The sequence below is a fragment of the Carettochelys insculpta genome, chromosome 4 (genome assembly GCF_033958435.1).
Source record: "Carettochelys insculpta isolate YL-2023 chromosome 4, ASM3395843v1, whole genome shotgun sequence".
NCBI classification, from domain to species: Eukaryota; Metazoa; Chordata; order Testudines; family Carettochelyidae; genus Carettochelys; species Carettochelys insculpta.
In genome coordinates, this window is record NC_134140.1 from 110,869,113 (window position 1) to 110,884,355 (window position 15,243).

At 38.3% G+C, this 15,243-nt stretch overlaps 1 protein-coding gene across 2 annotated transcripts in view; it reads right to left on the minus strand.

Annotated features, from left to right (window-relative positions):
- Positions 1 to 15,243, minus strand: part of GSTCD (glutathione S-transferase C-terminal domain containing) — a 119,175-nt gene that overhangs the window by 6,325 nt on the left and 97,607 nt on the right. For both annotated transcript variants that reach the window (XM_074993480.1, XM_074993481.1), the window contains 5 exons: positions 14,668 to 14,783; positions 13,845 to 13,889; positions 9,999 to 10,127; positions 3,064 to 3,197; positions 1,971 to 2,001 (listed from right to left, as the gene is read on the minus strand). In XM_074993480.1, the coding sequence (XP_074849581.1) occupies positions 1,971 to 2,001; positions 3,064 to 3,197; positions 9,999 to 10,127; positions 13,845 to 13,889; positions 14,668 to 14,783 (455 nt within the window). The remainder of the gene's footprint in view (positions 1 to 1,970; positions 2,002 to 3,063; positions 3,198 to 9,998; positions 10,128 to 13,844; positions 13,890 to 14,667; positions 14,784 to 15,243) is intronic.

Below are 15,243 nucleotides of genomic sequence, written 5' to 3' on the forward strand. Positions count from 1 at the left end.
GGCTGTCCTCAAAAATGCAAAGTAAATGTGGCTTCACAACATCATATAAAAATATCTCAATGTGGCTGTATCTACCCTAGCTCCCTACCTTGGAAGGAGTATTGTAAGTAGGGTGTCGTGAGATTATTAATGAAGTGCTGCATATGTACCACACCACTTCATTAATAATCTTCCGGCCACCTACTTACTGTGCTCCCTTCAAAGTAGGGAGCTAATGTAGACACAGCCTATGTGGCACAAAACTGTTGTGGGTTGTGGTACGCTGAGGAAACTATAAGTACACTTGAACTGAGTCTCCCAAGAAACAGGCTCAGCTCACTTTTCTCATATGAAGAAAGAGCATATCAGAGCTTCCTGACTTCAAAGCCTGTCAAACCTGATCTGAATTCTGAGGTAAGCATGATCACTCACCTAACTTGAAAAATGAAGACTGGCTTGTAAATACACAAAAACATCTCACTTTTCTGTGTCAACAACTTGAAAGTTAAACTACTGTCTAGATAATAACTATATAATTTCCTCTTCAAATGAGCAGCAACCTGTCACATTCCCTGATGGTAGAAATGGTATGGACATTATCAGGACAAGGAACATCATAACTAAAACTATCTAGATTTTCATATAGTTAACTCACTCTCTGGAACAGACTCAAATTTTACTAAGCTGTCAAAGCTAAATATGTGGTTTGGTTCCTACCTTCCAACCGTGCCTTAAGGAAAGATAAAATGTGACCTCTGAGTGTCTTGTGGAACATCCCGACAACTATCCTAGCCCTAGTTTTGCAGCTTTAAACTCCAGTGAATCAAGGCAAAATGTTCCCATCAGAATGTGGTAGCAGAAAGCCCTAGATGACTAACAGTGAACGGATCCCCTGTACACAGAGAGGCTATATCCCTGTTGGCTCATTATAAGTCTTATTACGTACATATGAAATAAACTGGTTTATATGGGAATTTCACAAGTTAAAGGTCTGGGAGTATTCAGCAGAATTCAGGACAGGGCATATAAATGCTGGCAGAAATGTGATGGGGATGTGACCCCATGTAACCCCTCCCACATCACCTCTGATTACAGCAGAGATGAGATATGGCTCAAGAAATACTTCTACAAAATAAGTTTCAGCAGAAGTAATAGTAAAATCCATTTGTCTATGAATTCATTATTGAACAAAAAGTCTCCTTATTTTGGAATCATTTTTTTTAGTTAGCATTGCACTCAGTCACACAAAGGAGAGTAGAGGAAGAGTAATAGAACTATGAAAAGAGTTGTTTAATGATGACACTTTAAAGTCATATCAAATATAACATTTATTTAATGGATATTAAATGTTTCAGAAATCCATTTAAATTAATATAATTGCTCAAATAATCTTAGTGAAGAACTGTATTTATTATTTATCCTTATTTATAAAAGTGTCTATCCAATTCACTAGGTGAAAAGAGAAAGTAGAGAAAATTCTGAGGCTTATAGTAGAGTGTATTGCCTTTAAAGGCTGCTGTACAGAAAGAAGGCTAGGTCCTTACGTATTTTTTATATATGTGATATTGGAAAATGAGATCTATAGAAGCAAGCAGGATATAAAAAATACTACTCTCCAGTTAATTAGGTCTATATACCTAAGAACTACCAATATTTATACAAAGTCTATAAAATGAGAGGCATCAAGAAGATTTTAAATGAAATGTGTTAAAATACGCACCTTAGGGTGTTTTACTTATCTTTAATAAGATAAAACTTTCTTTTACAGACAAATCATCTGAATTGGATGGAAAGTAAACTTTTTTTTTTAAAGTGAAAGGAATGTGAGTAGATCTGAATTATTAAACAACATTGTGTGTTCATACTCATTATTAAAAGATAAACACAGATTATTCATTCCACCATAAACCACAGGAAAAATGCAAAAAAAAAAAAAAAAAAAAAAAAAGGACACAAAAAGAAAACCTAACCACAGAAACACCTTTACAAACCTTATAAGATAAGACATCCTTGAACTGGAGACTGAAAGAGAAAAGCAGATTGATTCAGTTAATACCAAGATTGAAAACAGAAGCACTTTTTAAACAAAGTAAACTTTCTAAACAAAGTATTCTTTCTGGAGGCTGTGAAGCTGTATTCAGAAGCAGGAACTATGACATCTGTAGTTCACTTGAGCAGAAAAGGCATATTATACGTAATTTTTTGTTTGATTGTACTTTTTTCTTTAAACCATTATATATGCTACACACCTTTATAGCACTGGTTTTGTCCATATTTTATATAAATATTCTACGTTGTAGCCACATATATACCATAAAGTATATATACATATGCTTTTTGTATCTCCCATACCACAAAACTGCATTATTTGTCACTAAAAGTTAATTAAATACATTGTGCCCAATTATTATCGAAGGTTTTCCAATATAACTAACTTTAAGAAAACTAAACTATAGTCCCAAGACTGGCCTGCTGCACAGAGAGCTATATTATCTCTTACATTCTTTAGCGCCTTTAAAACTTGAAATGTTAATTAAAAGCACATCATTTTGTATTTCTACAGCAACTTTGAGCAAAAAACAAATAACAAAACAAAACAAAACAAAAACCCCTCAAATGTCCAGTCTCAATTTGTAGTTAACTTGAAGTTAAACGATACGCCTCTCGTCAACCTTTCAAAAAATACACAGAAAGTAGTTTCTAGTCTTACATCTGTCCATAAATCTGCCTGCCTATTTTAGCAATTTTACGCTTCTATTATCCCATTTTTATTAATATTTTTCTTTCGCCTTGCTACGTGAAAGATGCAACAAACAGAAGGGGAAACATACTATATAGGATATAGAACAAAACTGGGGGATCGTAAAGTGCTATTGAATGCACAAAATAAACTGAAAAAAATCTCTAATCACTTTAAGTTACAGCAATCTGTGATGTTTCTTGCACAAGCAACTTTATGGGGCAGAGTGAAGATTCTCCGGCTGACATTAAACTGGCCATTTACATACTTTTGATATTTTTCCCCCTTTATAGCGGAAATTTAAACTTTATGCTCCCAGATCCTTATACAACTAGATTTTATACCTTCGTGGAAATGTAAATTTCACTGTGTTCTGAATGAAACCATAACAGCAAGGGCAGACGACAAAGGCTGCGTGAGCCTTGATGCAGTGTTCAATCACCATATCTGTTGCCACTCCGCAAGCATGCAGAGCCACCTATAACATATAAAAGGAGAAATTTTAACAGTATTGTTCTGTTCACTTACAATTCTACTTTTTGGCAGTTTTTTGGCTGACTGAATGATATAAACATCTGTAGAAAATTGCTTATGCAAAATTAGTGGATGAGGCAAGGTCTTATTCCAAACCACTCAAACTGAGTGTCATGTGTTAGACATTTATTCTGCTCGCTTTAATGACAAGGGAACTTCATGAACAAGTCGTCTTGGCAGAGAAGCTGTAGCTGCTGAACTAAAATTACTTGCCTATGATATTTTACAGTACAAACTCAAATGAAGACATATTTAAAATATTTTCAAAAATATAAACCATCATGATGGTTAATGAAGAATTTCAGTCCAAGAAAAAATGCTTAGAAATGTATACAAATATTTTAAAGCTAGATTTTGATAAAAAACAATGTGCGAAACACAGCAATCAGGAACACTCACATATAGGTTACATTGCACATCATCTTTTGCCAAAAGAAAATCAGGATCAGGTCTGTATGACTTTAAATTTAATATATATAATCTAAAAATAAGTTAGTCAAGCATCTCTCCCCCCCATCCCCAAAAATGCAGCTCTCAGATAAATGTCTCTCTTTTCAAAATAGCTTTTATTTTTTTTCTGAAGCTTTTTTGTGATTTTATTTATTTTCACTTAGTGGGTGGCTTTATGAAAATGTTGAGTGGCAACCAAAATTACTGCATGCCACTTTTTTATCTTATATGAAATACAACAAGAACACTGCATTATCATTTTGTTTAAAAACAATTTCACAATTGCATGTTCACCATTTTGAAAAGTCAGGGCAATGCTATCAGGTTACACTGGTGCAATTACCTATTTTCTGAATTGTACGATGAAACAAAATATATTATGCACCTGTTTCATTTTGGGGAAGATGTTTATAAAGCACAAGAAAAAGTGAATTAAATGCATTTAAATTATTTTTCAACTCTTCATATACAGCTAGCTGGAATGCAATTTACTATTAGACATGACTCCGTTTGCACTCATGTCAAATCAGTCATCACTACACACAATGCAAAATGTTCTAGTTTGTGTAGAAATATATTCTGACCGATCCCAGACAAATATAGAAGCCTGGAAGATACAAATAGAGTGTCTGCTTTGAAAATTGCATTGCAGAACTACAATGTGATACCTCATTGGAAACTGACTTTTCAAGGGACTACACCTTCCAGTTTTGGATTTGAGATCCAATAACCCTCCAAAATTACAGACATGGTGACAAGGAGAAAAGGATACAAATCTGCAGACAGTTCTTCATTTAGATTTATAGGCCACAGATAGCTTCCTATACCAAAAACAGAAGTGACATTGGTCTCTCAAACAGGACAATGATAATCACACAAAGGGAAAATAGAATCCATCAAAACAAAAGGATAGAAACAATCTGACATGTAGTTATAGGAGAATGAAGAAGCTGCACGGATAAAAAAACAAACTGTGTCTGTGATAAGCCTATACTTTAATTAGTTTTAGACACACAATGTTTGAGCAACTCAGAATCAGTCAGATGGGACAATGAGAATCAGTCAATAGGCTCAAAGTGCTGCAATGGAGGTTTAGGTTGGACATTAGGAAATGCTCCTTAACTGTCAGGATGGTTAAACACTGGCATAATTTATCTAGGAAGGTTATGGAATTTCCATCATTAAAGATCTCTATGAGTAAGTTAGACAAACACCTGTCAGGGATTGTTCAGATGGTGCTTGAATCTGCCATTAGTGCAGGGGACTGGATTTGATGACCTCTAGGTTTTTTCCCAGTTCTATGTAGTGAACTCTGGGTTATATGCTTTATTTCATGACATGCAGTATGCCCAAACAATAGCATTTTAAAAAAATGAGAATTTACGGAAATACATTTTCCTTGTATCCACACTTTGTTTTAACATTTTTCTTTATAGAAAGTGATGCATGAAAACAGGCTCTTTCTACCTCAAACTGTAATTTGTTCCTCCTGCTTATTCCTAATGTAACATCACAATTCTGCTTGATCACACAACTGAACAATATGGAAATTACATCTCATGATCTCGTGGAGAACAAGCAGCAGGAAGAAATGACCCCATAAGACAAAAAGATCATGTTCTCATTTACATTTTCTTAACGGGGGGTGGGGGGAGAAGAAAGCAAACCAATCTAGAACATAACAAATTTCTCAGATTCTTCTAGCAGAGGAAAAATACTAATCAGCCACCATTTTAGTCATTCATCAAGATGCTTTTACGTGCTGCGAGGAAACAAAATGAGAAATAGGACAGAACTTTGTTTATAAAGTGTTCCATAGGGGGTCAGCAGATCTTGAACAAGCAAATAATAAAACCCAGTATACAGCCTGAGTGGTAAGATGGGGGTTGGTTCTGATTTATATTAGTAGTTAAGATGTTTTCTGTGACTGTATTGACTTGTTAGTACTTCTTGACATGCATTGATCAGTGAATAATTAAATTTGATTCATAAGCATTGAGGCTTTGATTTCAGATCAGTTTTCCAATATGTGACCTTCTGGACACAGTTGTCAAGTGTATAAATTCTATTCCTCTTTGAGAGACGCTGCTTGCAATACACAATACGAAACACTTCAACCAGCTAAAACTGATGTGAGAAACCAGTGGCATAACAAGGTGATATTTCAAAACCTTCTGTATCACATGGCCATATTATAAAAATCTGAAAACACATATTATAGTGGTAAAGAAGACTGATGTGTAGAAGTTCAGGAAAAATTCATGGCCTTGAACTTCAGAAATTTCAGCTCCAGATGACACATAGGTGCTCGAGAGTGCTCAGTATCTCCACAGGCAGTGCAACTGTACAGAAAAAGAAATCTTTACTTTTTTCCACTCCACCTCCACCCCCGAAAATATTTTGGCACTGAAGATGAATGAGGGGGAAATCTCTCTCTCCCCCGCCAGTGACAATGGAAGAGGAGTTCTGTACCCACATTTTTCTATCTTGGCTTCTAGAAAGAAAAAAAAAACACAAAAGGTGTGCTTTCTAGTCTTGTTTTTCTCTCCCAGTTCTCACAGCTCTTACACCTTGTTCTTCACTACTTCACTCTAGCATCTCCTCCCCACAGCTTTTTGTTGAAAGAAAGCCAAAAAGAACACTGACCCAATTCCACTGCTACAAGTTATTAAGCACAGCGTAAAGACACGACAGATAACTGGATATCCTAAACGTCCAGCCAAGATGCACTAGGTTTGTGGCAGCAGTGAGCGACTGAAGAGAAACTTGAAAGTTGCACTGAATGTCTCGGAAACCATAGATGCAGACACTTCAACAAAGGAGCATTTTGCTTCGCTGCAGTGGAATCTGTGATGTATGGAAACAATAAATGGCTACCATATGAGGAGAGATTAAGGAGAGCCTTGCGAATTGTGTTTGGCCCACTGGCCACTTATGGCCCACCACTGTTACGGGGAAGATCTCCATGTGTCATCCCCTATCATGTATCATACAGGTGACAGAAACCAAATGGCTGCGAACAAATGTGTTATAGTGACATAGCTATCTAGCAATGGCTGATTACACTGACTTTTCCATTTTGACAAAGGCAGGTTAATCATTCAGGCTACAGTTACACCATCGAGTTTTGCCGACAAAACTGGTGAAACGTCCACACACAAAATGTGTTTTGTTGACAGCTTGTTGACAAAAATCAGCAGTTTCACCAGCACCGTTCTGCCTCTCAGCCATGAGGCATAACACTGCTGCCAACAGAGTGTTGACAAAAAAAGCTGTGTGGACGCTCTGAGGGGCCTTCTCTCCACAGACAGGGCATCCACAACAATGATGCTGTCTGTTGTGCTTCTGAGTGCCTGTTTTGATGAGATTAGCAGCTGGGCAGTCCAGTTGTTCTGTCGATAGAGCAGTGCACTCTTCTGATTGGCTTTTGTGTGTAGCCACACTGTCAACAGAAGTTTTGTTGAGAAAATCTCTTCTTCTGACAGGACTTCTCACGACAGAATGCCGTAATGTAACCGTAGCCATATTACACACACGCACATGGTAGATCTTTAGGTGTTCTGGGATTACATGCAATAATTATACAGGATTCCAGTAAGTATATTACTAAGATGAATACCCCTCCCCACAGCTATAAAACATACACCTATGCACTATGGAAAAATATACATCCAAAATAGACTACACCAAAAGAACCTAAGGCTACTGATACCAACCAATAGAGACCATTCACCTGTAGAGCAGAAATGTAAAACAGGTGACCATTTTAATGGTTAATTTTCTTAATGGTTTCTGAGCATAGAAGAAATTACAGCATGATTTCATTTTAACTGAATATTCTGCACACAGATATGCAGCTGTGGGTATTTATATAAATGTGTTTTAAACAATGTCTTTAACAGTTCTGAAACAAGATTGAAACTCACTTTTAAAGCTTCACAACAATATTTTTAACTACAGAAATCAGAAGGTAAAACAACTTAAATCCCAAATTTGTGAAAAAAATATTAACACAGATAATATGCAACTTTTGACTACAAACTGGTTATGTAAGCTCCAATGTACAAATAAATCAGCTGCACACAGAAGGATCAGAAATCTACGTTTTAGTGCTTAGTGTAAGAAGAGGTGTTATGGCTGCATCAAACAGACTGTTCATCATTTTATATAAACACAAAATAGCTGAACAAAAATAATTTAAAAACAAACAGAAGCATCACAACTACCAGGTACAACACTGACTAATTCCTGTCTCCTCCCTTGCAGGGAGCAGGAGGTCTTCTTTCAATGTAGCATTAAAACACAGAGCTAATAAAAAAAACTGCTGCTGCTAGATACTATCAGTACAGAATTATTTTATTGATCCTGCATAACCACTAAACCAACTGACTTCTCCAATCAGCTTAGCAGAATCTACAGAGTTGAACACCGGATGTCATTAACAACATCCAACATGGAGTTTTGTCATGATATCCTGTTCTACTGAGCTTCATATTAATCTGGAAATAAATTACTAAATCATTAAGGCTGTGTCTACGCTAGCCCCAGACTTCGAAATGGCCATGCAAATGGCCATTTCGAAGTTTACTAATGAAGCGCTGAAATACATATTCAGCGCCTCATTAGCACGCGGGCGGCCACGGCACTTTGAAATTGACGCGGCTCGTCCAGACAGGGCTCCTTTTCAAAAGGACCACGCCTACTTTGAAGTCCCCTTATTCCCATGTGCTCATAGGAACAAGGGGACTTCGAAGTAGGCGGGGTCCTTTAGAAAAGGAGCCCCGTCTGGACGAGCAGCACGGCGGCGAGCCGCGTCAATTCCGAAGTGCCGCGGTCGCCCGCATGCTAATGAGGTGCTGAATATGTATTTCAGCACTTCATTAGTAAACTTCGAAATGGCCATTTGCATGGCCATTTCGAAGTTTGTGGCTAGTGTAGACATAGCCTTAGTCTTTAATAAATACAAAACACTCACAAAATCATATAAGCTGCGTCTACACGTGCACGCTACTTCGAAGTAGCGGCACCAACTTCGAAATAGCGCCCGTCGCGTCTACACGCGTCGGGCGCTATTTCGAAGTTAACTTCGACGTTAGGCGGCGAGACGTCGAAGTCGCTAACCTCATGAGGAGATAGGAATAGCGCCCTACTTCGACGTTCAACGTCGAAGTAGGGACCGTGTAGACGATCCGCGTCCCGCAACGTCGAAATTGCCGGGTCCTCCATGGCGGCCATCAGCTGGGGGGTTGAGAGATGCTCTCTCTCCAGCCCCTGCGGGGCTCTATGGTCACCGTGGGCAGCAGCCCTTAGCCCAGGGCTTCTGGCTGCTTCTGCGGCAGCTGGGGATCTATGCTGCAGGCACAGGGTCTGCAACCAGTTGTCAGCTCTGTGTATCTTGTGTTGTTTAGTGCAACTGTGTCTGGGAGGGGCCCTTTAAGGGAGCGGCTGGCTGTTGAGTCCGCCCTGTGACCCTGTCTGCAGCTGTGCCTGGCATCCCTATTTCGATGTGTGCTACTTTGACGTGTAGACGTTCCCTCGCTGCGCCTATTTCGATGTTGGGCTGAGCAACGTCGAAGTTGAACATCGACGTTGCCGGCCCTGGAGGACGTGTAGACATTATTCATCGAAATAGACTATTTCGATGTCGCAACATCGAAATAAGCTATTTCGATGTTGGCTGCACGTGTAGACGTAGCCATAATGAGTGAGACTGATGCTATGATAGTGCATGTCTAGACACTGTGAGAATACCACTGTCCTACCAAATGTACGGAACACAGGGACACCTCAGGATGTTTTACCATCTATAAACACATAATTGAAAAAGAAATAGTTTCCAGGAGACCATATTTCTCTTTAACCTTTAATTCTTTCTGTATCTTTGAAAGATTAATAGTGAAACTAATGCACCAGAGGAAAAAAACAACCCAAACTTTTCAACTGGTTTGCTACATCAGCTCTGACACTATTAGTACTATAAAATAACAGACAACAGTAAAATCATAAACATTAAAAATACCTAGGAACGTAAAGGATATTTTGAATATTGACATTTAAATGATGGCAACAAGCAATTCTGCACAATTCTGCTGTGCTTACTAGTATTTACTTTACCTTCTTAAACAATAAATTCCTTAGAATAAGAACATCTTCCTCATCTGAGTTTGTACAGCATCAGAAATGCCTGGCTTCATATTCCCAAGTATTAGAATTTGTTTGCAAATATATTTAATCAGCTATGAGAAAAAAATCTTAATAATCAGTACAGACTAAAGTTGAAAAATCCATTACTTACCCCAATATTAAAAGTTCCTTTAAAATAGTCCATATTTGCTTGAATAAACCAAATATTGCGTAATCCTAATTCATCACTTCTGTCTTTAGCACGTAACAGTGACAACTCCTTATTTTCTATCAGCACAACCTGAATTTCATATACAGGAAAATAAAGTAAGCAATCTTGCTCTAAAACCAAAATAAAATGATTCTCACTGTTCAGTATCCCAATATTCTGGTACAAAATCATTATTTAATTTCTTGAGACAGGTGATGAGATCTCCACAAAAGCAACATTTTAAGAGAACTAAATTGAAAGTGCTTAATATTTGCTAGTACTGAGAAGCATGGTCTGTTTTTCTAAACAGAGTTGGGGTTTTTTTGTGCAGTCGAGTGACACAGCTATTTAGGACTAACCAAAAACTTTTAAATTCGAGTTTTTGCAAATGCTATAAACTAAAGGTATGATGGTGGTATGGGTTTGTCTTTGTTGTGTGTCAGAAAGTTATTTTTTTTGTACAACTAAAACAAATATGTTTAACAACACGATATAATATAACTCCACTGGCTCCTCCTTGTCTCCTGCATGAAGTTTGACTTCAGAATCCTGAATCTCATTTTTCTAAAAATCAGTGCTTTCAGTCTGTGTTGACACGGATTATTTCTGGCCCTGTACAGTTCTTGTGGATACACTACTGCAGTTTGAAACATTGTTAGTTTACTCAGAAATGTATACAAATCCATGGGCTTTCCAATTTGTAATTGATAAAAACATATTACTAACAACTGCTTTACAGAACTAGCTTAATTTTACTTTCAGTTCTAAAACTCATAGTTCTGCTTTGTCTACACCATATATCATGGCAGAAGGTGTGCCACTTTGTTCTTTTGATATAACCTCCATAACTTTTGCCACTTTTTAACCAGATATTCTCAAGGTAATCTCTTTCCTATTCCTTCACTGGGCATGATGGCGACTCTTGAGTTAGGACTCTACGGCTGTGTCTACACTACCACCTTCCTTCAAAGGAAGGATGGTAATTAGGGTGTTGGGAGTTTACTAATGAAGTGCTGCTGTGCACAGGCAGCACTTCATTAAGTAAATTTCCCCCTGCAGCAACTCCGAAGTTTTAAACGTCAAAGTACCGGCACGTGTCTAGCCGCAGCGCACCCGCCGGTACTTCCAAGTGCTGGGGCAACTTCGAAGTCCCCTTACTCCTGGCACTTCAAAGTACTGGCGGGTGAGCCGTGGCTAGATGCATGCCAGTACTTCAAAGTATAAAACTTGGGAGTTTCCACTGGGGGGGGAATTTGCTTAATGAAGTACTACCTATGCACAGCAGCACTTCATTGGTAAACTCCCAACACCCTAATTACCATCCTTCCTTCGAAGGAAGGTGATAGTGCAGTCAAGCCCTACTAGTAGTAATACTTAGCTCTCCAAAATAGAATAAACCTTGAAGGGATTTATAACAGCAATCATATCTAGTAAAAGTAAGCCCCTTCACTTTCAGTGTAAACTAATTTTTAATTTAAAAAAAAAAAAAGCCAAACAGGTTTTACAAAGTGTATTCATTTTTTCTCCAATTTTCACTCCATGTCTATATCAGGCCCATATATAAAAAAGTAACAGAGTGAAAGCTGTGCTAGCCTATATACTATCAAAACAAAAAAGCAGTCCAGTAGCATTTTAAAGACTAACAGAATAATTTATTAGGCGATGAGCTTTCTTGGGACAGACCCACTTCTTCAGATCATAGCCATACCAGAACAGACTCAATATTTAAGGCACAGAGAACCAAAAATAGTAATCAAGGTTGACAAATCAGAAAAATATTACCAAGGTGAGCAAATCAGAGAGTACAGGGGCAGAAGGCAGGGGCGGAGGGTCAAGAATTAGATTAAGCCAAGTATGCAAAAGAGCCCCTATATAAAAAATTCCCATTCCAGTTTAGGTCACTATAGAGGCTCTTTTGCATACTTGGCTTAATCTAATTCTTGACTCTTGATATACCAAAAACCTAGTTTTACTGGGAAAATACATTGCATGAGATGCATGTATTATAATACATTAGTCTGTATATATGCAAAGCCTGTTGAAGGCAGGCTATAAATTAGTCTAGAAGGTACATGCAATAAACAAGTACACACACACACACACACAGAGACAGACTGAAGCGCATGCACAGCTGAATGTACTGCTGAATCTCATGCCCACTATGTACACACTTCAAGCTGTTAGCAGATAATGGTTAAATGTCTGACACTGTAAAATGGGAAGAAAATGAAAATCTGTATCAGAATATGGTTCAGCACACAAGGAAGTATTCAAAAGTTTAAAAGAAGCAAAAACAGGAGAAAAGGATGAAGTTGCGTGTATGTGCTGCAAATGGCATGATCCAATTATTACATGTAAATATTTACAAACGAATAGTTCTGAAGACTACAACAGTAAACTGTTTATACAAATTAAAAGTTTTATTTGGGGATCAGGGACATGGTTTTCTCAATTCCATTAATTAAAGCATTAATCTATAAAGTATTTTCCCCGTCCTTCCATCCCCCCAAATATACTCTAATATTGTAGCCAGAAAAATTAATAGTTTTTTGCACCAATCTTCACCTGTTTATGTTGTTGCAGTAACAAACACTGATACATTACCAGGAAAAATTAATCAAAATGAAATCCAAAAATGAAGAGCCCTAAACTGCATCTAAACTCTATGCAAGTTTGAGGTAATGGGGCTGGTGAATAGCTACAGATTTTAGTTCTCAATTTCATTTGTTACCTGAACCCTACCTCTCAAATTGGTGTTTTATGTTTTCTTTAAGAAGGAAACATCCTTTCAAGACTGAAGACAGAGCTGGCTTTATGAGTGTACATAAGAAGGTGAGAAAGACTGCTTTCCCCCAGCTCTAACATCTACACTTAGGACTGGTGAGAAAAGTGAGGCAGTGGCTCTTCCAGAGAATCTTTAATTGGACATTTCAGTTCAGCAGAGAACTTAAACATGTACTCAAGTGCTTTGCTGAATAGGGATATGCGCCATTACACCAAAAGCTACTTCTTCTAAATTATCTTATTCGTAGTTGTCACACACCCAACAAGTCCACAGTACAACAAATCTACTATTACATGTTAGAAACTTCATGTCTGTCCATGTGTTCAAGAACTCTTCCTAAACGATAAGAGCTAGGACCACCAAATTTCATATGTAGCTTCCTCTTATCACAACTAAAAGCAAGATAAGGGTTTGATTGCACTAGGACAATGGCATGTGCCTGGAATTCAACTGTTTCTGATAAAATGGAAAGGCAAGGGTCTGGTAGGAAGGAAAGTTATACTGCAAAATGACCACAGGGATCAGCAAGGTGCCAGAGATGGGGAACAGGACAGCTATAACCCCATTGAGCCAGCAGGGGCCAATGGTGGAGAAAGGGACAGTTGTGTACTATATATTTCAGAGAGTTTGTCTGTGTGTCTAAATGTTTGTCTCTCAGCTGGGGGACAAGCACCCTTACCCCAGTCTGTGACTGCAGCAGCTGTAGCAACCAAGAACAGGCACATCTCACCTGGCCCCCAGCTACTGTGAAGAGAGTGAGCTGGGGTTGTCCTTTCTCTCTGGGTACTGAACTCCTCATCCCCCAGTCCCGCCCCAAAGCAATGATATAAATGAAAGGGGAAAAAAATATTTGAGTTAAGAACTCGAGAAATGCTGGGTAAATCTAGTTCTGATATATGCACAAATTCAGAGCCTCATGCTAGAGTATGTAAGTAAAGCCTCCAAATCGTTCCTGTTAGCACAGCTGTGAATTATCAAAGTCTGATGATTGCATTGTCTGTACATTTTTATTGAAACTTTACCTGGCATGATGGTAACATGTGAGCAAGAACAATTCCTACATGACCCTGTGAAAACCAAAAAATATGTAAGTCGTTCTTCTGTCCCCATACAGCTGACTCCCTTCACAATGGTCCCCTTCAAGAAGGACAGCGTCTTTGTAAGCAGCTCAAATTCCAAAGTTTGTACCTCTGCCTGTGTCACGGGGTGGCATCCTCAAATACCACCCCCTTAGGTTCCCATGAGGTAGCTCTGCTGACACTCTTCTCAGTTACCCATCTTCTGAATTCTTTAAAGAACTCCACACAGTTGAAAGTTCCCTCTAGGGTCTACACTGAATCCAAATATACCTCAAAGTAAAGTCTCTTCTTTCTCTGCTCCAGGCTTGCACTGTCACTCAAAGCTCTTCACTTTCATTAAATCAGAGACCTCCATCTTTCCTTCTTGGTACTGGGATTCAGACCCTTTATTCCTTACAAGAACTCACCTGAAGCTGCTTGCTACAGCTGTCTACAGCAGCCCAAGCTTCTTCACTGCTGTTGTGCCTACTCAGGCAGCTCCTCTCTCTAAGTGCTCACTTTCCAGGCCCCTTGCTCTCAGGAGACATCCTCTCCTCAAGATCCTCTGGCTTCTAGCATCCCTCTTTACAAGACCCTGGTAAATGTTTATCAGGCTCATTTACTATTTATCTACCTAGCAATGTAATTATTTGCAATGTGGCCTGAACTGGCTCATTCGCCCTTACAGAAGCATGTCACAGGTAGACTGGTCCCTGACATCACTGAAAGGATGATCCCCCATGATATGAGTCCTGTTGGAGTTTTAAAAGATGAAAACATACATTACCCCTCCGCTGCAAAAATCTACAATCACATCTCCAGGTTTAGATAGTTTTGTCACAATGGACACCAGATTGTTCAGCTGCTGCTGCTTCCTCAGAGCACGATCACTGGACATCTTTCCTGAGGAGGACAACAAAGGAAATAAACTGATTGTGACTAATTTTTATAGTTATTCCACAATATTTTAAACTTTTTAAACAGTTTTGAGAAAACCAAACATAATGATGAGATAGTCAAAGCAGTCTAGATAATTTATACAATAAGTCGCATTTGGTGGTTTTTAAAATCTCAGCCAAAATATTCTTTAATTGTTCAATGTATTTTAGTAGCACATTATAGAACTATGTTTTCAAGTTGTTCCTGTTATGGCACTCAGATGGCTTTGCACACTGACACTTACAAACCGAAGTGAACTGTTATATAGTAATCAAACCCTCCAACTCTACCTAAAAGTGTATTTTCACACAGTGACTCAGAGTTTGTCTCAGATCAGAGATTTTACAGGATGCAATCACGTGTATTCTTTAAGCACCTTGTCTTTGACTGTGATATTTTCACTTATGTTGAATACCCACCTTGT